Source organism: Salmo trutta, chromosome 31 (genome assembly GCF_901001165.1).
Source record: "Salmo trutta chromosome 31, fSalTru1.1, whole genome shotgun sequence".
NCBI lineage: Eukaryota > Metazoa > Chordata > Actinopteri > Salmoniformes > Salmonidae > Salmo > Salmo trutta.
Window position 1 is genome coordinate 15,484,674 of NC_042987.1, and position 23,267 is coordinate 15,507,940.

General features: G+C 40.8%; 1 protein-coding gene across 2 annotated transcripts; it reads left to right on the plus strand.

Moving 5' to 3' along the window:
• The first annotated feature begins 8,629 nt into the window (after positions 1-8,629).
• On the plus strand, positions 8,630-22,703 carry LOC115169621 (cAMP-dependent protein kinase catalytic subunit beta). Of its 2 annotated transcripts, XM_029725429.1 has the most exons (11): positions 8,630-8,997; positions 13,301-13,309; positions 14,129-14,190; positions 14,466-14,594; positions 16,402-16,500; positions 16,772-16,854; positions 18,092-18,218; positions 19,459-19,554; positions 19,693-19,815; positions 20,080-20,244; positions 20,993-22,703. In XM_029725429.1, exons 1-11 carry the CDS (start codon positions 8,952-8,954, stop codon positions 21,116-21,118), a joined length of 1,065 nt encoding a protein of 354 aa, XP_029581289.1. In that variant the 5' UTR covers positions 8,630-8,951; the 3' UTR covers positions 21,119-22,703. The 2 variants fall into 2 exon arrangements, with proteins under 2 accessions (XP_029581289.1, XP_029581291.1); XM_029725431.1 differs by lacking the exon at positions 13,301-13,309 and having other exon boundaries at positions 8,632-8,997.
• The last annotated feature ends 564 nt before the right edge of the window (positions 22,704-23,267 follow it).

The following is a 23,267-nucleotide window of genomic DNA, read 5'->3' on the forward strand; positions in this document are numbered from 1 at the left end:
CTGCGAAACATGTGTATGTGACCAATAAAATTGGATTTGATTTGAAACAAGATCACAAGTATCATCATCTTTTCCTTCTTTCATTCATTAGGCTACTTAACAACATTGCACATACCAGCACAAATGTAATGCTTGGGTGACTTGAGGACAGTCAGTAGTGTCACAAAAAGGACTGTAGTATCCTTTTCATGTTCTGTAAGTAGCAGGGAAGATTCTGAGCTGTATAACTCTGAAGCAGCACTTCAAAGGCAGATTAGCCATCTATCTCAAATTAGCTGCTTGTTCAACCGTCTGAGCGCTCTGGAGCCATCCTCTGTTCTGAAAAGTAAATTAGCTCTATCTCTCTCATAATAGTCTGTGTAGGGGAAATTACAACCATTTATGTTGCAGACACTAGACAGTGCAGCCATGCAGGGTTCATTGCATAGAAGCATAAAACAGCAGCACAAGCTTTCTCTCTGCAGCCAGACAGCCACAATGGGACAAAGAGATCTGGTACAGTGAGTGAAACAAAATAGACACGAACCCTACTACACCTTATGGTTTTCAAATCAACATTCCCAGACAAATACAGACTAAGGGCACCCCGCTGTTCTGGGACAGAGTGCCCAGACCCGACCAGTCGAGAGGTGGCAGAGGGGGCACTAAACTGTAAATCCCCTGGATCAAATCTTTGACACTCAGGAGAGGAGTGAGTTACAAAGGTACAACTGTGTGGAGATGGAAAAAACCTGGTAGAGCTGGAGAAAACCTGGTAGAGCTGGAGAAAACCTGGTAGAGCTGGAAAAAACCTGGTAGAGCTGGAAAAAACCTGGTAGAGCTGGAGAAAACATGGTAGAGCTGGAGAAAACATGGTAGAGCTGGAGAAAACATGGTAGAGCTGGAGAAAACATGGTAGAGCTGGAGAAAACCTGGTAGAGCTGGAGAAAACCTGGTAGAGCTGGAAAAAACCTGGTAGAGCTGGAAAAAACCTGGTAGAGCTGGAGAAAACCTGGTAGAGCTGGAGAAAACATGGTAGAGCTGGAGAAAACATGGTAGAGCTGGAGAAAACCTGGTAGAGCTGGAGAAAACCTGGTGTAACTAAGACATGAAGGCTGCTTGTCAGTTGCCTCTACTGTATAGCCAATCTATGTTGTGTTGAGCTCAAGACTCGATGATTCAAGGAGTCAGGAAATATTTGCTTTTGGTGTATAATACATTTTCTGACAAAATAAGTCATGCTCTGTTGTTGGAAGAGAGATGGCTGCATCAAAGGTCTGCAAGAAGGCTGCATCTTTGCAATAGACTGTATCAAAAACATACACTGCCTTCGGAAAGAATCCAGACCTTTTGACTTTTTCCACATTTTGTTACAATACAGCCTTATTCTAAAATGGATTAAATAAATGTAAATCATCAGCAAGGCACTGTACATAATACACTTGCTTCACGTATACAACACGTTGTTTGAGCTTGTCAGTGCCAAAAGTACATTGTCAGTGGAACGAAGGGGTCAGTGCTCAAGACTACACTGTTGACATGCTATTGGAATGTCTTCTGACGGCAGCACATGGCTTATATCACCTGCACATCATTAGACCATGAACTGTACTTTTCAGCACTCACTATATGAGTGGCAAACAAAGCCAAGAACTATATCCCAATGATATAAAAATACCAGATCAGTCCTCAGCTGATGAGAACAGAAAGAGAAAAAGAGAAAGATCTTTCTTTGGCTCCGATTTTCTCTGTTTTAATTACATAAACAAATGTGTGATTGGGGCTTGCCTGCTGTTGTATTTCGGGCCCGGCACCAGCTGTTTGAGACAGGCAGACACAGCTGTATACATGTGTCTTTGCACACTAAATCAAATGTCCCCTTGTGCTCATCTGGAGTGAATTAGGATGGAGGAGGGGGGAGGAGAGGGGATGCAGGCTCTGATATACAGGGGAGGAAATGGGTAATGTCCTGGAACCACATGCAACATCCTAATAGGAGCTAGTGATTGATAATAAAGAGATTTCCAGATCATCTCTCTCTGTCTCTCTCTCCCTCTCTGTGTGTCCTCAGTCCTCCCTCTCTCTTCTCCTATCCCTATAACCGTCTCATAACTTCTAAATTAGTCTCTCTCTAACCACCTCAGAGAACAGTGATAACTTTCCCATGATAAAAAACACATGAGGATTTTATTTTCAACATGTGGTGACCCCACTCACTACACATTGGCAAAGCACAAACATAGGTGTTTGGCCATAGACTACAGTATATGACCTGCTGGCGTACCACCACCACCACACTGAAATGAAAGGCAGGTAGGAAATGGACATCCCATGCAAGGGAAGTCTCTCCAAGATAAATAATGCAAAACTATGTGACAGGGTTACTGTACATTAGTCATAACAGTGATGGGAAAATATGTGGCCTCTCATTCAATCATTTGAGAACATCAATCTGCATTCCCTTTGACCCTGCTTTGCAAAGAACATGAAACGGAAAGCAAGAAAGGCAATATGGAGAGCAGCTGGTTATTTGGGATGAACATGACATGCTGTTTGTTGGTGAGAGGAATGGGAAAATAGAGGGAATGGAAGAGTGAAAACAGACTCACTTTCACATTTAATATCCATGTGTCTTCACATTCTTGCACACAGTCTGACTTTAAAATACATTCTCTTTTGCCCTAGCTGCACATGCATTTGGTGCAAGATGACAATCTACTTCTTACTAGAACAAGCTAGTCGTACTCTCACTTAAATCGTTTCCTGCATATTTGAGGCTGCTAAAAGTGGTTCTCAAGCATAGCCTCAATGCTCACAAGTTAGTATACTATATATAAGGCTTCATTTTCCGAAGTTGAATCAACAATTTACTTCACAGAGTAATGCTTCCCCCTGCTGGATGTTGTATGTACTGTCAGGTCAATTTGAAACCATATATGGTATGTGCTTGAAAAAAATCTTAGGGGAAAAGTCCATGTTATCTCAATTGGAAAAGATCAGGGTGTCTGTACTTTGAAGACCCTTTAACCAACCTCAAATACTTTGGACTTATAAACAGTGAGATATAGTCAATGTTTACATTATCACAGAATGGGAAATTAATTATTTATTTATTAATTTCATCACATGAGGTTTGACTGTTAGAATTAATAAAAAAATATGTGTAAGGAATCAGACATGAACATTATATACAAAATAAATATCAATGCAATTGTTGAAAGACCTATATGGCTATTGTATTTGTAACTATTGCGTGAATTAAATCTACAGTATGTCACACATTTCCACTAGATGGAGGCCTAGTCTTACTTTAAAAATATATATATATTTTAAGAGCAGGAAGCTGTTCCTCCTCAAGCACATTAAATGTTTCTCCGTAGCTACAGCAGGCCTACTGTTCATCTACATGGGCTACATAAGACCAGTTCTGGAGTATGCTGTCTCCGCGTGGCCTCAAACCCAGACTGCTCAGCTGGAACGTGTCCAGAAGAGAGCCTGCAGAATAATTCTGGACAGGCTACCGGGAAACCCTCGAAACCCTCGTAATCATGTCCTTGGAGAGCAGGATGGGCAACCTGCAACAGCCAAAAATGTAACACTCCCATGACACGCACAGGCTGTTATCAGAACTCTCCCATCCCATTCCACACTAAACTGATCAATGCACGCACCATATAGCCCAGAAGCCTTAGAAATGGCTCCCTAAGGACTCTAAAGATGTATTTACTAAAGCTGCCACCCAAATCTTGTCGTTGTAATAATGTTGTTTTGTATATATTGCATATTTTAACATTATATTAAGTGTTATGTTGGTTTAGGATTTTACTATATATGATTGATGTCATGACTGTAAATTGGTGTACAATACTACAACTACTACTACTGTTGCTACCACTACATTTATGACAAAAGGGAAAGAATCACTCAATGACAGTCAGAGATGGGCTGATGAATTGCTCATAACTTCAGCTTTTTCAATGTTTATGTTCAAATCAAATTGTGGAAGGAACTTGGAATATTGAAATATGAGAAGGTGACAGCTGATCATAAATGTGATATATGAGTGACAAATAACAACTTGAATTCAAGGACATCCTGATTTGAAAACATGGCCCATTATGACATTACACATTTGAGTATGTTGACTGCTCTAGAACGTTCAAATGGATTACTTAATGCTCTGTGTTTTGTCCCTTATTGCACATTCCATGCACTGTATTGACATCAGTAACGCATCACCCATTCAAATCCTTTAACTATGTACAGCACAATATCAAAATGCGCCACAGCACAAATTCTGTTTGGTGTAAATCCATCAAATTTGGTGTCAACATCGTTCAAGTGTCTAGACAGGCCAAATTTAAATATTAAGATTGCAATGATCTGTCATACTTACAGTGTCAATCAAAATTGGGATTTTGAGAACATTTGAAAGAATCATTAAAATTACTTCACCATCCAGTACCAGTCAAAAGTTTGGACACACCTATTCATTCAAGGGTTTTTCTTAATTTTTTACTATTTTCTACATTGTAGAATAATAGTGAAGACATCAAAACTATGAAATAACACATATGGAATCATGTAGTAACCCAAAAAGTGTTAAACAAATCAAAATATAGCCACCCTTTGCCTTGACACACTCTTGGCATTCTCTCAACCAGCTTCACCTGGAATGCTTTTACAACAGTAGTTCCCACATATGCTGAGCACTTGTTGACTGCCTTTCCTTCACTCTGTGGTCCAACTCATCCCAAACCATCTCAACTGAGTTGAGGTCGGGTGATTGTGGAGGCCAGGTCATCTGATGCAGCACTCCATCACTCTACTCCTTGGTCAAATAGGCCTGCTCTTAAATGCAAGTAAAACTAAATGTATGTTATTAAATCGATCACTGCCCACACCTGCCCGCCCGTCCAGTATCACTACTCTGGACATCTCTGACTTAGAATATGTGGACAACTACAAATACCTAGATGTCTGGTTAGACTGTAAACTCTCCTTCCAGACTCACATTAAGCATCTCCAATCCAAAATTAAATCTAGAATCGGCTTCCTATATCGCAACAAAGCATCCTTCACTCATGCTGCCAATTATACCCTCGTAAAACTGACCATCCTACCGATCCTCGACTTTGGCGATGTCATCTATAAAATAGCCTCCAACACTCTACTCAACAAATTGGATGCAGTCTATCACAGTGCCATACGTTTTGTCACCAAAGCCCCATACACTACCCACCACTGCGACCTGTACGCTCTCGTTGGTTGGCCCTCGCTTCATACTCGTCGCCAAATGCACTGGCTACAGGTTATCTACAAGTCTCTGCTAGGTAAAGCTCTGCCTTATCTCAGCTCACTGGTCACCATAGCAGCACCCACTCGTAGCACACGCTCCAGCAGGTATATCTCACTGGTCACCCCCAAAGCCAATTCCTCCTTTGGTCGCCTTTCCTTCCAGTTCTCTGCTGCCAATGACTGAAACGAACTGCAAAAATCACTGAAGCTGGAGACTCATATCTCCCTCACTAGCTTTAAGCACCAGCTGTCAGAGCAGCTCACAGATCACTGCACCTGTACATAACCCATCTGTAAACAGCCCATCTATCTACCTCATCCCCATACTGTATTTATTTATTTATCTTGCTCCTTTGCACCCCAGTATCTCTACTTGCACATTCATCTTCTGCACATCTACCATTCCAGTGTTTAATTCCTATATTGTAATTACTTTGCCACCATGGCCTATCTATTGCCTTAACTCCCTTATCTTACCTCATTTGCACTCACTGTATATAGACTTTTTATTTTATTTTTTCTACTGTATTATTGACTGTATGTTTTGTTTATTCCATGTGTAACTCTGTGTTGTTGTATGTTTTGAATTGCTATGCTTTATCTTGGCCAGGTCGCAGTTGAAAATTAGAACTTGTTCTCAACTAGCCTACCTTAAATAAAGGTGAAATAAAAAAATTTAAAATTAAATTACAAAGCCTGGAGGTGTGTTGGGTCATTGTCCTGTTGAAAAACAAATGAAGGTCCCACTAAGCGCAAACCAGATGGAATGGCGTATCGCTGCAGAATTCTGTGGTAGCCATGGTGTTTAAGTGTGCCTTGAATACTAAATAAATCACCAACAGTGTCACCAGCAAAGCACCCCCACACCATCACACCTCCTCCTCCATGCTTCACGGTGGGAACTACACATGCAGAGATAATCCGTTCACCTACTCTGCGTCTCACAAAGACACGGCGATTGGAACCAAAAATCTCAAATTTGGACTCATCAGACCAAAGGACAGATTTCCACCGGTCTAATATCTTCACTATTATTCTACAATGTAGAAAATAGTTAAAATAAAGAAAAACCCTTGAATGAGTATGTGTGTACAAACTTTGGACTGGTACTGTACCTATTTTGAAATACAATTTAGAATTAAACTGTTTTTCAAAATTCAGAAGGTACTCGCACATCTGAGCTTTCTTTTTTGCCGGTGCATGGTAACAGTTGAATTCAATGAGAAAAAACAAAGCCGTGAGGCCGATACGTAAAGCTTATTAAAGAGCAGTGATACTATCAAGAGCGGTGTGGGGGTTTCTTATTTTTTTCTCAGAATTAAACTGTTTAAAATGTATAGTATTGCTCCCTATATGATCAACTCATTGTTGTTTGTGAAATACATCCCTTTCTGTATGGTACTATATTTAGTCTTTGGACACATTTACACATTTGAATACATGTTCAAATGATCAGATCTTAATATTTGTTGGTATGTAGACCAATTTATATATAAACAATATCTAAAGAAATCCACACACACTCTCTCTCAAACACTCCCATATGCAGTATAATCAAATCCATTGCAAGTCAATGGAGACTGAAGAGTGAGTCATTTTGCAGCATTTTTCCTCTTTCTCAGATCTTTATCATGTTCAGATCTTAATACTTTTTGTTATATAGAATGTCTTGCCAATACAGTGTATATTTTCTGTATATGTAAAATGACCTTACTGAAGAGCTCAGTGACGTTCAAAGTGGCACCGTCATAGGATGCCACCTTTCCAACAAGTCAGTTCGTCAAATTTCTGCCCTGCTAGAGCTGCCCCGTCAACTGTAAGTGCTGTTATTTTGAAGTGGCAACATTTAGGAGCCACAACGGCTCACCCGCGAAATGGTAGGCCACACAAGCTCACAGAACGGGACTGCCAAGTGAAAATCGTCTGTCCTCAGTTGCAACACTCACTACCGAGTTCCAAGGTGCTTCTGGAAGCAACGTCAGCACAATAACTGTTCGTTGGGAGCTTCATGAAATGGGTTTCCATGGCCGAGCAGCCGCACACAAGACTAAAATCACAATGTGTAATGTCAAGCATTGGCTGAAGTGGTGTAAAGCTTCATCACTCTCTGGAGTGATCTGGCAATCCGACAGACCGATCTCGGTTTGGTAGATGTCAGAACGCTACCTACCCCAATGCATAGTGCCAACTGTAAAGTTTGGTGGAGAAGGAATAATGGTCTGGGGCTGTTTTTCATGGTTCGGGCTAGGCCCTTTAGTTCCAGTGAAGGGAAATCTTAACGCTATAGCGTACAATGACATTTAGACAATTCTGTGCTTCCAACTTTGTGGCAACAGTTTGGGGAAGGCCCTTTCCTGTTTTAGCGTGACAATGCCGCAGCGCACAAAGCGACGTCCATACAGAAATGGTTTGTCGAGATCGGTGTGGAAGAACTTGATTTGTCTGCACAGAGCCCTGACCTCAACCCCATCGAACACCTTTGGGATGAATTGGAATGCCGACTGCGAGCCAGGCCTAATTGCCCAACATCAGTGGGCGACCTCACTAAGGCTTTTTTTTTAACCTTTATTTAACTAGACAAGTCAGTTAAGAACAAATTCTTATTTACAATGACGGCCTATCCTTGCCAAACCTGGACAACGCTGGGCCAATTGTGCGCCGCCCTATGGGACTCCCAATCATGGCCGGATGTGATACAGCCTGGATTCGAACCAGGGACTGTAGTGACTGAATGGAAGCAAGTCCCCGCAGCAATGTTCCAACATCTAGGGGCAAGCCTTCCCAAAAGAGTGGAGGCTATTATAGCAACAAAGGGGGGACCAATTCTATAATATTGCTCATGATTTTGGAATGAGATGTTCGACGAGTACTTTTGCCCATGTATTGTAGTTACCACAGCTATTTAGCTAAAGGGTTAGCTGTATTTGATCATACTGTAGCGGTCCTTGCTATATGAGCCACGTAACCAAAGATAATTTAATAATTTTGAAAAGTTACAATTCCCACCAAGTGGGTTAACCCTTATTATTAGAGCAATGTTGAAGGCAGACCGGGGTACTGCAGGCTGCCATTAGCAACTTAATTATCGTTATAACGTCTTCTGTGTGAGATTTCTTTTATAATCAGTTCACTGGTGTATTTTTGTATTTACACGAGGATTGACCAAGAAGATTGAGAATGCCATTTTTACATTCACTATAATGGGGGATCCTGTTTTCTGCAAACAATGCCTGCAGTACCACGGTCGGCCTTGAATTTCTGTGGCTTCAGTGAGAGGGGGCAGTCGTTCTCCCCTGGACCAACTCACAAGCCTCTAACTAAAGCCTTTAGTAAAGGCGGAAGCAGATTGAGTGCGATATCCCATCTCTTCACATAGAAGGTCTTTGACCAAGCAATCAACAGTGAACGCTTGGGGGAGAAGTGTGAGAGCAGTGACCGCTAGCTGCATGTCAGCGAGATAGAGAAGAGCCAGGAAGGGGAATAACTAAAGAAGGGGGGTGGTGAACAGGGATTTGGGCTCCTTCTTTCATATTTGGCTGTAACGTTATCAATTAAATTTCTCTATATAGTTCCAAATTAACGATTTTGCCTACAAGGGGAACACCACTCAACAACAGCTGTAGCTAGCTACCACCATCTCCCGCAGTCTGAGCGATCGCCGTGTCTTCCATACGATGGGAAACGCTGCTACCGCCAAGAAAGGCAACGAGCTGGAGAGCGGTGAGTTGGGGCGGTCGTGGAGCATTATCTTTACTAGCTAAAGTTAGCTAACTACCCAGTTAGTATGCTAACATTAGCACATTCGATTTTTTTTTAATGGACAACATCGGGAGGGCGCACACGCAAATGTATCGCTGATGTTGTAAACATTTACATGCATTACACCCTCGCCCCTATATTTTGCTATCGACGGTAATTTATAGTAATTGGTTTGTGAATGAATCCCAGCTAGATCACTAGCTACAGTACAAGGGATGTGTAACTAAATAGTTACAACCTGATCCAGAGGCCTAGCTAGCTACTGACATTAGCTAGCGGGTTGTTTTAGCACTTTCGCTATGATGTTGTCTACCTAGCTAACGTCAGTGAGCGCTAGCTGTATATCAGCGTTAGTGAGACACCACTAGGCCCGTGAGACATCACCAAGCCAGAGTAACGTCCAATGCCAGCTACAGTACTGTAGCATAGCCAGCCAAAGGCTTGACTACCTGACGTGTGTTGGCCCCATAGCTTATGAGGCCTGTTGTTTTGATATTGCGTTTGCAGATTAGAGTTGTTTTGGCTAGCTAATTTTGTAATCTTACAAGTGTGATAGATCATTAGCAACCAGAAGTACTCTCCACTCCTAAACTATTTACAAATGTCATGTTAGATTAACCACAATAAGGATAAGTCGTTTAATAAGTATGGGGTTTCAATTATCAGTGCCTCCACATCTCAGTCTTGAGGCGCTGTATATATATATACAGCTTTCCCTCTACAGTACTCTCTAGCGCTCCTCTAAACAGTGACCAAATATGGTGAAGAAATGACAAATGCCCACTTGCCATTCATAAAACCAGGCCCGTAATACAACCTTCCCAAGTGATTTATCTCACAAGTCATTTTGGTTTAGAGTCTGTTTAATCTTAGTGATGTGCAGTTCTACATGCACACACACACACACAGCACAGTTTGTCATTGACTGGAACAGCTTGTCACCAGACCTTCGTAAGAGGATAAGGGGAATTACAAGCTTTGACGCAACTAGCCCTGGGACTATTCATTTGCAGTGGTACACTTTGACATATGTATGCTGATAATCAATGCACTGCATGACTTGATACATTTGAAATGTTTCCCCATGAAGTCCTATACAGTCAGGAATATTGAGGCGTTGGTTTGTGTTCAGATCTGAGTGTGTGTGAACTGCTTGCAAACTAATCTTACGCAAGTTAGTCTGGGAAATGCCACTGACTTGTGAGTTTGGATATATGCTGTTCCATCTACTTCACTTTTGATAAATGTACAGCCAAATTTGAACATTTATGGTAGGTAGTAATGTATCTATGTCGTTTAAAAGCTTTGTCACTTTACGATGCTGTTAATCTGTTCATATGACATTTACTGAAGTGTTGGAAGAGACCAGGCAGAGGCACAGGAACCTGGTCAGCCACAGCTATCTTTCCAGTTTCAGGAAGCAAGCGGTTTTCTTTGATCTAATCAGTGCAACCAAAAGCCTGTGCTGTGCTGTCTGTTTTCCTGTCTGTTTTGACATAACATGAGCCCCAGTCTCTCAACCTTCTGGTGTTAAACCTGTCTAAGCCACAGTGCCCTCAACTGCTGCTGCTACAGATTTGTCTGCCCTATTGCTGTTTACAGGGCCGGCAACCTGGTTCCTGATAATAGCCCATGTGTGTGTTGCACTAACCTCCTCACCAACTCAGACTCGTTGTCTTATAGTGTCAAAGCCAAGAAGACTTGAGGCTGTAACCGTTGCCAAAGGTGTTTCAACAATGTACTGATTAAAGGGTCTGAATACACTATATAAATGTGATAATTAAAACAAAAAAAATCATATACAGTATAGTCTACTTGTCAGGCCAGGGTAATGTGGGATTTTTAGTGGTTCAACACACTGTTGCCTATATAAAAAGAACTGCACAATTATTGAAGCCTTTTTCTATTTGCTACATCTTTGTATTTGTACAGAATTTGCCATCCTAGTCATGTCTGTTGTAACTTTCTTATCCACTGGAGTCATTAACAAACATTCTAATTAGTCGTCTTGTGTTTTTCTTTGTCAAACTGAATTCCAGAAGAAGAATGACAACTCTTTGTCTCTGTCTCTAATAGAGGTTGACCGATTTATGATTTTTCAACGCCGATACCGATTTATTGGAGGACCAAAAAACGATACCGATTAATCGGCCAATTTATTATTATTTTAAAAAAAATTTGTAATAATGACAATTACAACAATACTGAATGAACACTTATTTTAACTTAATATAATACATCAATAAAATCAATTTGGCCTCAAATAAATAATGAAACATGTTAAATTTGGTTTAAATAATGCAAAAACAAAGTGTTGGAGAAGAAAGTAAAAGTGCAATATGTGCCATGTAAGAAAGCTAACGTTTAAGTGCCTTGCTCAGAACATGAGAACATATGAAAGCTGGTGGTTCCTTTTAACATGAGTTTTCAATATTCCCAGGTAAGAAGTTTTAGGTTGTAGTTATTATAGGAATTATAGGACTATTTCTCTCTATACAATTTGTATTTCATATACCTTTGACTATTGGATGTTCTTATAGGCACTTTAGTATTGCCAGTGTAACAGTATAGCTTCTGTCCCTCTCCTCGCTCCTTCCTGGGCTCGAACCAGGAAGACATCGACAACAGCCACCCTCGAAGCGGCGTTACCCATGCAGAGCAAGGGGAACAACTACTCCAAGTCTCAGAGCGAGTGACGTTTGAAACGCTATTAGCACGCACCCCGCTAATTAGCTAGCCATTTCACATCTGTTACACCAGCCTAATCTCGGGAGTTGATAGGCTGGAAGTCATAAACAGCGCAATGCTTGAAGCATTGTGAAGAGCTGCTGGCAAAACGCACAAAAGTGCTGTTTGAATGAATGCTTACGAGCCTGCTGGTGCCTACCATCACTCAGACTGCTCTATCAAATCATAGATTTAATTATAACATAATAACACACAGAAATACGAGCCTTAGGTCATTAATATGGTCGAATCCGTAAACTATCATCTTGAAAACAAAACGTTTATTCTTTCAGTGAAATACGGAACCGTTCCGTATTTTTATCTAACGGGTGGCATCCCTAAGTCTAAATATTCCTGTTACATTGCACAAACTTCAATGTTATGTCATAATTACGTAAAATTCTGGCAAATTAGTTCGCAACGAGCCAGGCGGCCCAAACTGTTGCATATACCCTGACTCTGCGTGCAATGAACGCAAGAGAAATGACACAATTTCACCTGGTTAATATTGCCTGCTAACCTGGATTTCTTTTAACTAAATATGCAGGTTTAAAAATATATTTCTGTGTATTGATTTTAAGAAAGGTATTGATGTGTATGGTTAGGTACAAGTTGGCTGTCTTTGTTAGGAAGAAATAGTCTTCACACAGTTCCCAACGAGCCAGGCGGCCCAAACTGCTGCATATACCCTGTCTCTGTTGCAAGAGAAGTGACACAATTTTCCTAGTTAAAATAAATTTATGTTAGCGGGCAATATTAACTAAATATGCAGGTTTAAAAATATATACTTGTGTATTGATTTTAAGAAAGGCATTGATGTTTATGGTTAGGTACACGTTGGAGCAACGACAGTCCTTTTCGCGAATGCACAACATCGATTATATGCAACGCAGGACACGCTAGATAAACTAGTAATATCATCAACCATGTGTAGTTAACTAGTGATTATGATTGATTATTTTTATAAGATAAGTTTAATGCTAGCTAGCAACTTACCTTGGCTTCTTACTGCATTCGTGTAACAGGCAGGCTCCTCGTGGAGTGCAATGTAAGGCAGGTGGTTAGAGCGTTGGACTAGTTAACCATAAGGTTGCAAGATTGAATCCCCTAGCTGACAAGGTAAAAATCTGTCGTTCTGCCCCTGAACAAGGCAGTTAACCCACCGTTCCTAGGCCGTCATTGAACATAAGAATGTGTTCTTAACTGACTTGCCTAGTTAAATAAAAGTGTTTTAAAAAAAATAACAGCCAAATCGGTGTCCAAAAATATCGATGTCCGATTGTTCTGAAAACTTGAAATCGGCCCTAATTAATCGGCCATTCTGATTAATCGGTCGACCTCTAGTCTCTAATACTGTTTTTTTCTTTCCTTCGTTGTCATCTTCTATTGTTCTTCACTGCATATGGTCCATGTTTGTTGATCTGATATACTTGTTAGATTTATGCACTCTCTCTCTCTCTCTCTCTCTCTCTCTCGGTCTCTTTCTTCCACATCATCCCTTCCACATTGTTCCTGCAAATCCTTGGGTGATCTATAGAGACTTTTGGTATGCCCATTCTTCCACTAGATTCCCAAAATGACAGAAGTCCGAAACCTTGCACGCATTGATTCTATTGTAAATGAACCCAAGCTTGGCTTGTAGTAGTGGTTCAGTATATGCTTCGATCTAGGTTCTGTCAAAACCATTACCTAAACCTCTGTTTTTGTCATCTGCATTCTGTCATTCTGGATATCTCCTGTCTGCTGTGTTTTTCCATGTGTTTTGGTTTGTCCTTGCTTGTCAAAAACAATTCTGTATATAATACTCTGAGTGTTAAAGCCTTCCCGTTAACAGTATTGGGCCCTAATGCACAGTCAGTGCAGAAAGAAAGCGATGCACAAGAGTTCTGCATGCTTCGAGAGAGCCCAGCCTCTTCACCTGTCTTAGTGAATTCTTACATCCCCCTATCTATTTAAAAAAAGAAATGGAGCTCTTGGCATCACTTCTTACTTAGACTGCCCGTCTTGGTTGGTGTGTTTTTTTTGTATCACTACAAACAAACGTTTTGATGATGATGTTGTCGTTGTCGTCCCCCCCCCCCCCCCCTTCTCCATACATGTATTTTGTGGATGTAAAATACAGATAGGAGTTCGGTTAGTTAGACCTTACCAGTCTTCGTCTCCATTGAATTCAATTTCATACTGATTTTGTTACAATTGATACCCTGTCACTGTTCTACAATTTCCACATAAGATTTCCTTTGTACTTTGTTGCCCACTCCATGCAAATCAAATCCCAAGTCAATAAATAGGAATTAATCATGCGTTGTCAGACAATTCCTTCCTGTTAGCTAATTGTGCCTGTGTATATCTTTCTTCCATACAGTGAAAGAGTTCCTAGCCAAAGCCAAAGAAGACTTCTTACGGAAATGGGAATGTCCACCACAGGTGAGATGTTTTCAATGCTCTTTAAGGTTGGAGCTACAAATCCAGGGTTTGGGGACTCTTTCTCGTTTATTCTTTCTGTGATTCCTCACATCCTATCTCTTTGCCTTCTTCTAAAACGAATTGGGGAGAAGGTCCAAAGTCCTTCACCAATGTGTATAGAAAAGGAGACGTGGATGTGGGGAATATCTAAGTTGAACTGAGTAAAAGCCTGGGACTGCTGCTGTGGTATATCCATTAGGTAATCCACACCCTGTGTTTTGTGTGACCCATTCTAGAGCACGACGGGCCTAGATGACTTTGACAGGCTAAAGACCCTCGGTACAGGCTCGTTTGGAAGAGTCATGCTGGTCAAACATAAAGGAACAGAGCAGTTCTTCGCCATGAAAATACTGGACAAGCAAAAGGTTGGTGCCCAGTGGAAAACAGCTGGCCTTTTCAAGGACGGGTAACCCATGTATGAGCTGACAAGGCAATGTATCGCCTTGCTATGGGAAGAGGATGAAGAGATGCTATTTTAGGGCATCAAACGGGGCAACAAGTGCAAAGCCTTGGTCAAGTGGGTATCACTCTAGGCAGAAAGCACATGCATGCCTCCCCACTGAAGACCTGGGTTCAACCCTGTCCCCCCCCCCTTCCACCTATGTCTACCTCCTTACTCTCATCCCAGCTGTTTGTACCCGTCTAAATGAAGCATCAAAAATACAGTAAAGATAGTGTGCAATTCCACTCTCCAATAAAATAATATCAAACAAAAAATGGGGCAAGAATGAATTAAAACACTGTAGATCAGTCGTATTCAAACTTTTCCAGCGGGAACCCATTTTTTTCGCCAGAATCTCTGGGGAACCCATTTTTTCGCCAGAATTTCTCGCGACCCCATCCCAAATCTAATGACACAACCTTGAAATCGGTACATTTCGATTTTTACATCAACAAATACCTTTTAATTCATTACATTTATCTCTTATCAAAACTAAAAGAAAACAAATAGAATTTTATTGAGTAAATAATTTTTTTCATTTTTTTTTTCTTTCTCAAATGTATGTTGTGACTTGTTCCATACAATAACATGTACTCAAATATTTGTAATTTTTTATTGGGCAACGCCACTGCAAGGTTGCGACCCCAACTTTGAATACCACTGCTGTAGATGTTATCTGGTGGCATAACATAAGTATGATTGTGTAATGTTAGTACCAGCCGGCAGTAATGTCTTCCAGTGGTTCCTCCCATCACATGCACGGATATGATCTGACCTGTTAGTGTCTGGATTATAATACCATAGTCTCTTTCCAACCTCTCCCTCAATGTGAGCAAGACAAAGGAGCTGATCGTGGACTACAGGTAAATGAGGGCTGACAGGCCCCCATTAACATTGACGGGGCTGTAGTGGAGCGGGTCGAGAGTTTCAAGCTCCTTGGTGTCTACATCACCCACAAACTATCCTGGTCCAAACATACCAAGACAGTTGTGAAGAGGGCACGACAACACCTTTTCCCCCTCAGGGATTTGGCATGGGTCCCCAGATCAAAGTTCTACGGCTGCACCATCGAGAGCATCCTGACCGGTTGCATCACCGCCTGGTATGGCAACTGGTCGGCATCCGACCGTATGGCGCTACAGAGGGTATTGCGTATGGCCCTGTACATCACTAGGGCCAAGCTTCCTGCCATCCAGGACCTATATACTAGGCGGTGTCAGAGGAAGGGCCAAAAAATGGTCAGCCCCCCCCCCCCTTTGTTTTTACACTGCTGCTACTCGCTGTTTATATATGCATAGTCACTTTACCCCTATGTACATGTACAAATTACCTCGACTAACCTGTACCCCCACACATTGACTCGCTACCGGTACCCCCTGTATATAGCCTCGTTATTGTATCTTATTTTTTTAATTTAGTAAATATTTTCATAACTCAATTTTTTGAACTGCATTGTTGGTTAAGGGCTTGTAAGTAAGCATTTCACGGTAAGGTCTACAGCTGTTGTATTTGGCGCGTGTGACAAAAATGTGATTACTGGAATGCAATCTAAAAGCTGTCCTAGCCACGCAAGCCTCCTGATCTCGCGGGCTAACATAAATGGTCTGGTAATTACAAGACTAAAGCCCCACCCCCCAAAAAAACCTCTACAACTTTGTCATGCCATCATTAAACTGTAATTAAATTGTCGGTCAAGACTGTTGTCTGATGATCACTTCTTTGTCTGGTAGGTGGTGAAACTCAAGCAAATAGAACACACGCTAAATGAGAAGAGAATATTGCAGGCCGTGTCTTTTCCCTTCCTCGTCAGACTTGATTATGCCTTCAAGGTACAGTTCAGTTTTTTTTCCTTCTGCATACAGTGTTTTTAATCTGGCCATTGAGATCAGAGGCTATGAATCAAGCGTCTCAAACTAGGAGTGCTGATTTTAGGGCTCGTTTTTCCTTTTTGATCATAATGAATTTGATTTAAATGGCCACGGGGGGGCGGGGGGCTGATCCCAGCACTATGAGACGCTTAATACATATGGCCTCTTTATTATTCAGTTACCTCAGTATCTGACTGGATTTGTTTATGTCTGTCTGTCTGTCCCTCCACAGGACAACTCCAATTTGTACATGGTGATGGAGTATGTTCCAGGAGGAGAGATGTTCTCACATCTAAGACGAATCGGAAGGTTCAGGTGAGTGTCTGTCTGAACGTTCTGCTCATCAATACATTATCTGGTTGATTATAGATTTTCCATTTGTTGATTGAAAATTGTTTTGGGAAACATTTATTTTTACCTACATTCATCTATGTAATTTTTGGGGACAGTGAATTTAAAACATTTTAATTTGGCTTTGTTCTCCAGAATTAGATTTCAGATCAGAAGTTCTATATGAGGGTATTTTCTATATGAGGGTATTTTCATACATATGTTTTACCATTTAGAAATGAATGCACTTTATGTATCTAGTCCCCCCATTTTGAAGGTTGTTGGAAGTATTAAGAAAATTCAGTAATAAAAGTTGAGTATTTGGTCCCATATTCCTAGCACGCAATGACTACATCACGCTTGTGAATCAACAAAGTTGTTGGATGCGTTTTCAGTTTGTTTTGGTTGTGTTTCAGATTATTTTGTGCCCAATAGAAATTAATTCTAAATAATGTGTTATTTTGGAGTTACGTTTATTGTAAATAAGGCTGTAAAGTAATGATTATCCGTAATCATGGTAGCATCCACATTATTGTAGAAGTGTTCAGAAACATATTCTATTCTTATTTACAATTAAAATGACTCCAAAATGACAATACGTTATTTATCATTCATTTCTATTGAGAAAGGGGATACCAGTTGTACAACTGAATCTATTCAACATAAATGTGTCTTCCGCATTTAATCCAACTCCTCTGAGTCAGAGAGGTGCCGGGGGCTTGCCTTAACCGATATCCACGTCATCGGTGCCCAGTTGTTTTTCGGGGTTAACTGCCTTGCTCAGGGGCAGATGTCGGCTCGGGGATTCGATCCAGCAATCTTTTGGTTACCGACCCAACGCTCCTACCCACCAGGCTACCTACCACACAACATAATCCTGCAAATGCATCCAACAAGTTTGTAGAGTCACAACCTTGACGTCGTCATTGCATGCTGGGAATATGGGACCAAATAGTAAACTTTTGTACCTTTTTGTTTGTAACTTTTGTACCAACAGAATACACTACAACAGAAATCCAAATACTTATGACGCCTTCAAATGGGGGGGATTAGATAAAGTGCATTAAATGTTTTCGCTTCACTGTCCAAATAAATACAGAGGGGAGTGTGTGTTTATTTTAAATTCAGTGCTCATATAGCTGGTAGTTAATTACAACTCCGATTACATTTTTGCGCTTACTACGTGATCAGTTAAACAGATTCTCCTCCCTTTCCTTCACAGTGAACCGCACGCACGGTTTTACGCGGCCCAGATAGTACTGACGTTTGAGTACCTCCATTCACTAGACCTTATCTACAGAGATCTGAAGCCTGAGAACCTTCTAATCGATCAGCATGGCTACATCCAGGTATGCGTGACCAGTGCTTCAAGTGGATCATTTTCATTGTACAGCACCAGGGTTCTTATTTTAGAGCCAATGTTGCATAAGGGATGCCTGTAGGCCTACTGACAGGGATGCAAACCCGTCGCTTTTCGGCGATATTCACCGTTTTGATCTCAGAATAGGCCATCCAAGTGAATCGTGTAGATACGAAGAGAAAAAGGGGAAGGGGTCTGTGTCTCATATTGAAATCATTGACTGAGCACAGGAAGTTAAAGGTATTGAACTCATAATTCCTGAAAATAATGCATCAGTGATATGCATTTCCTGCAACTTTCTGAAGAAGTAAAACTTGTGTGTGTGTTGTGTAGCCAGTTAGCATGCTGAAACATTTCTGAAGGCTTTCCAAAAAAAACTTCCAAATTAAATATTGTCTGCAAAGTAGGCTTACCTGGCTGGTAGAATGATATCATGATACATTTGTACCAATCGGGTTCACATGAAACACCGCTACAGAAACACTGCTACTAGCCAAACACAATAGGCTCTTGCTGGTGCACAACTGAATTAAAAGGCAACTACTCTCCCACATAGATGAATACATTTCTTGACCTCAAATGTGGTCTCCTGATGTGTTTTTAAGCATGGTTGTGGACTTAGAACAAAACATTTTGTTGGTTTTTCTGAAAATTCTGAAACCTGGAAAAGCTAAACCAAGAACAGAATTTGGCAAAAAAATAAAACTGATTTTAGAGTGCCCTATGTATTGCTGTCTGGGGAGGCAGATTATCATTACCTGTCATGATAAACCTTAAACCAGACCAAAGAGCCCAACTCCCCCCTACCCCAGGACACAATTTTCTCTGTCTATTGTGGTTTGTAAAGTTAGGAGTGTTGCGATTATTCAAATGTGTATTTATTACTTGTTATTCTCTGAAAATAAGCCAGTTTTCTTGCTCCTCGCACAGATTTTTCATGTATTCAAGTGAATTTTTGTGTTACCATTTTGGGCCCTCACCAGTTTGCATCCTTGTTCTCAAACAGTAGAACATTTGAGGTGCCAGTACTGTGTACCGGTGAGCACCGGCCCAACTGGAGCAATGTGCGTGACACATCACTGCCTATGGCGTATACTGCAATGTCAAATCAAATGGATTTATAAAGCCCTTCTTACATCAGCTGATATCTCAAAGTGCTTTGCAGAAATGATGGGTTATGTTTTCTCTGCTATGTTGCTTTACCGACTGTACGTGTTCTTGGTGGTCAGGTGACAGACTTTGGATTTGCCAAGAGGGTAAAAGGCAGAACCTGGACGTTGTGTGGAACTCCAGAGTACCTGGCGCCCGAGATCATCCTCAGCAAGGTGAGAGTCCTGTCTATCTCTCGCTCACACACAGTGCATTAAATTACTACATTTGAAGACATGGAACATTAGTTTGTTGCCATGAATTTAGATTACATATGTGTCTGTGAACTACATTTGTCATTGTGCTGTGTGTAGGGCTACAACAAAGCAGTGGACTGGTGGGCCCTGGGGGTCCTTATATATGAGATGGCTGCTGGATACCCTCCCTTCTTTGCTGACCAGCCTATTCAGATCTATGAGAAGATTGTGTCTGGAAAGGTATGGACAAGTCCATTTTTACATTAAGCATGTCTGAAATGGCCTACCTATTTAACCTCAGGTTTTAACACATTTTGAACACCTGTCATGTTCTCATGGAGTAAGTTTAACTCAGTAGGAGGTTTTAGCTGCCCAATGAATGCTTGGCTTGCTTTTGGCTTAGCCTCTTCTGTCTTTAATCACTTACTATACAGGTCCAACTAGGAGCAAATGTACATTTCTCAATACATGACCATTTAGACAAACCTCGGTGTCCCCCTGTAGGTCCGCTTCCCATCCCACTTTAGCTCTGACCTGAAGGACCTGCTGAGGAACCTGCTGCAGGTGGACCTGACCAAACGCTACGGCAACCTGAAGAACGGCGTCAACGACATCAAAGGACACAAGTGGTTCGCTACAACGGACTGGATTGCCATCTACGAGAGGAAGGTACATACAAGGCTGTGTTGGAGGATGAGGACAATCAATGCGAAGTTGAATTGCTTTTTATAGCATCTAACTTTTATGAAACACATTGGCCAAATTCTTGCCAACTTATTACTAAAACGACATACTGTGTATTAATCATACTACATACTATTTCAGCAACAAATATCAACATACTACTCAGCCATACTGAGAAGGCATAATCTACATGCACAATCTCTTGTTCCACGCCATTCGTACATTTTTGCAGAGCATGTCCCCTATTCTGATTAGCTGTTGTCAAACAGACGTGGGTCTGAAAATACTTATTCTCTTCCTCAATAGTGTGCAGCGAATTCTAAATGAAAAGCCAAAATGAGTATGACATCCTGGGATTTAAAGTATGCTACATTTATTTAAATTTCACGTTCTATAAAACGTTCTATTTTCACATCGCCAAAAATCCTAACACAAGTACGGGTATTCAGACAAGGCCTCTGTATTTTATTAGTGTCCAGTAGCACTTTCTTGAGTATTGTGATCTTACAACAATAGTCTTTATATGGTGTCATAATGTTTTATATTTGACTTACTAGAATGACTTCATAATGCATTTTGCTGAAAGGAGGTATTACCTAGGCATCTGAAAATTCTTGCAGTACTAGGCATCTGAAAATTCTTGCAGTATTAGAATCTCATTGAAGTACTGGCTTGGTCTCCTCTAATCCACACTCTAACCTCGCTTTGGTTGTCCTGCTCTCTGTGTTGTCAGGTGGAAGCCCCGTTCATACCAAAGTGTCGAGGCGCTGGAGACACGAGCAACTTCGACGACTACGAGGAGGAGGAGATCCGCGTTTCCGTAACGGAAAAATGCGCAAAGGAGTTTTCCGAGTTTTAGGACGTGCACACGTGGATATATCAGGGCTAAAACACACATGAAAAATAAGGGGATCTTTGCACTCTTCTAAAGACTTGGGGTTGGAGCAGAGACCATTGTTCAACTATTACTACGTAGTTCCTTCATTCCACAAGGCTGAATGAGGTCGCCATGATCCTTGGGTGCCAATGATAACACCTTCACTGTCACACATACCTGCGTATTAAAGCAGACACGCCACTTTTTTTTTATTTTTATCCCCTCTCCCCACTCTGTTTTTGAACTTTGAAGCAGTTGTTGTCTTGGATGTTGTGCTCCCCTTTACAGATGTGATATTTTTCGATTTAGGAGGAAAACCAGAGAGGGTAACTATATGAGGCCAATTTCATGTAAGTCCACGCAGTGTAACTTCAAACCGACTTGTCTGTGGCAGTATCACACATGGTTGTGCGGTTTTGTAGGGCAGTGCCTCCAGTCGTCAACCGTTTCGATTTTATGGTCTGTTACAAATCTGATGCTTTTCAATAGAAAATGATTCTCACCTTCTACTAGGACAATGTTTTGGCCAGCTTTCAGAAATAGTATTTGTCCTTTGTATATTTTTTTGTCACTAAGTAAGACACATTAAACACCATTGAGTGCTAAGAGCATGACCAAAATACAACTAATTGGGTGACAGAGGAAAGAGGTCCCTTCCTTTCTTTGCCTTTGTCTGTAGACCCCTTTAGACCAATTCCAACGGCCCCACAAAGCGTCCATTCTCTGGCCCATTGGTATTCTAGCCCTGCAACAGGGAAGTCATTGCAGGGAATGGCGAACCCAACTACAAACAGAAAATAACACAAGTGGTCAGAGAAATTCTAGAATTTGTTGAATTTGTAATCTCTCCTTTATATTTAACATTTTAATACATGGATTAAAACTGAAGGTTTTTTGGTCCCTAAGATTTCAGGTCCGCTAATAAAAACTTTTAAATGAATTTGTGGAGCTGCGGAGCTCCTGATGCGTTAAAGTGAAATCAAGTCCTTTTGAGGTGTGCTCTTTAAATTGATCAGTTCAGTGTGTATAGTGTTGTGGCTTTTGCCTCAACATTGTTAGTAAAACCAGTACACACTTCATAACAATATATTGATGCTAAGCAGTCTTGCAAGCTTCTCAAAAGGGATCGCAAAACACAATTTTTTTCCCATGTTTTTCCCTATTGCTGTTCTTGATTTCCCTCCTTTCCTTGTTTGTTTCATTCTTATGACAGAATGTAGTGTTGCAACTTATAGGTATGCATAGTTTGAAATGCTTGATTAAGGTACATTAGTTTTTTCTCACAGACATACACTGGCAAAAAACAAACAAGACTGCTCCTTGACCTTTGTATCACATATAATCCAGTCATTGTTCAGCTCATTACATAAGTATATGCATTGTTTCATATGTTTTTATTTATACACATTAGAGATGCTAATACATTTTATTTTTTAAAGTGTCAACGTTTGGAAAGTTTTTTTTGTAATCTTGTGGTGTAAATACCGGCATACTGCTCTAGGAGTGTTCATGTGTGGGTCTTATATTTGTCAAACTATATAAAGCAGGATATCATCCAAGAGAGAGACCAGGCTTCATCACACATCATGACTGAAATGTTCATGTACTTGTTCACTTTTTTTTATCACTTTCGCGTATGTCATAGGTTTTGTTTGGCATGTCCACTTCTCTCAGTTAAATCATTTTCATAATTTCCCAGTCGAATGAGATGGCTTTGGCATTACAATGAGTTTGGCTATAAATTAAGTAATTCGGGAAATTCCATCAACATTTTATTTTATTGTATACGATTCACAAATGATTACATTTCCTGAAGAAAATGTGTTTTCCTTAGCTGTCGTAAAATATTTGTATGGTAATGGGAGATGTGTTAAATGTGGAATCAAAGCTCTTTAGAAGCTGAAGCCGTTCAATATAGTAAGAATAGGTCTGATTTACTAGTAGACTGCTATATATGAAAAAATGGCAGTTTGCCTCCAAAATGAAATGTGCCTGAAACTCGTCAGGGATGTGCTATCCTACTTCTGACACCAGTGTAGTTTAATTAGGAGTTATTATAGCCTCTTCCCTGTGACTGTCATTCCAAAACCATTATGCCAAAAGTCTTAAATGGGTGGTTCACTTTTATTTT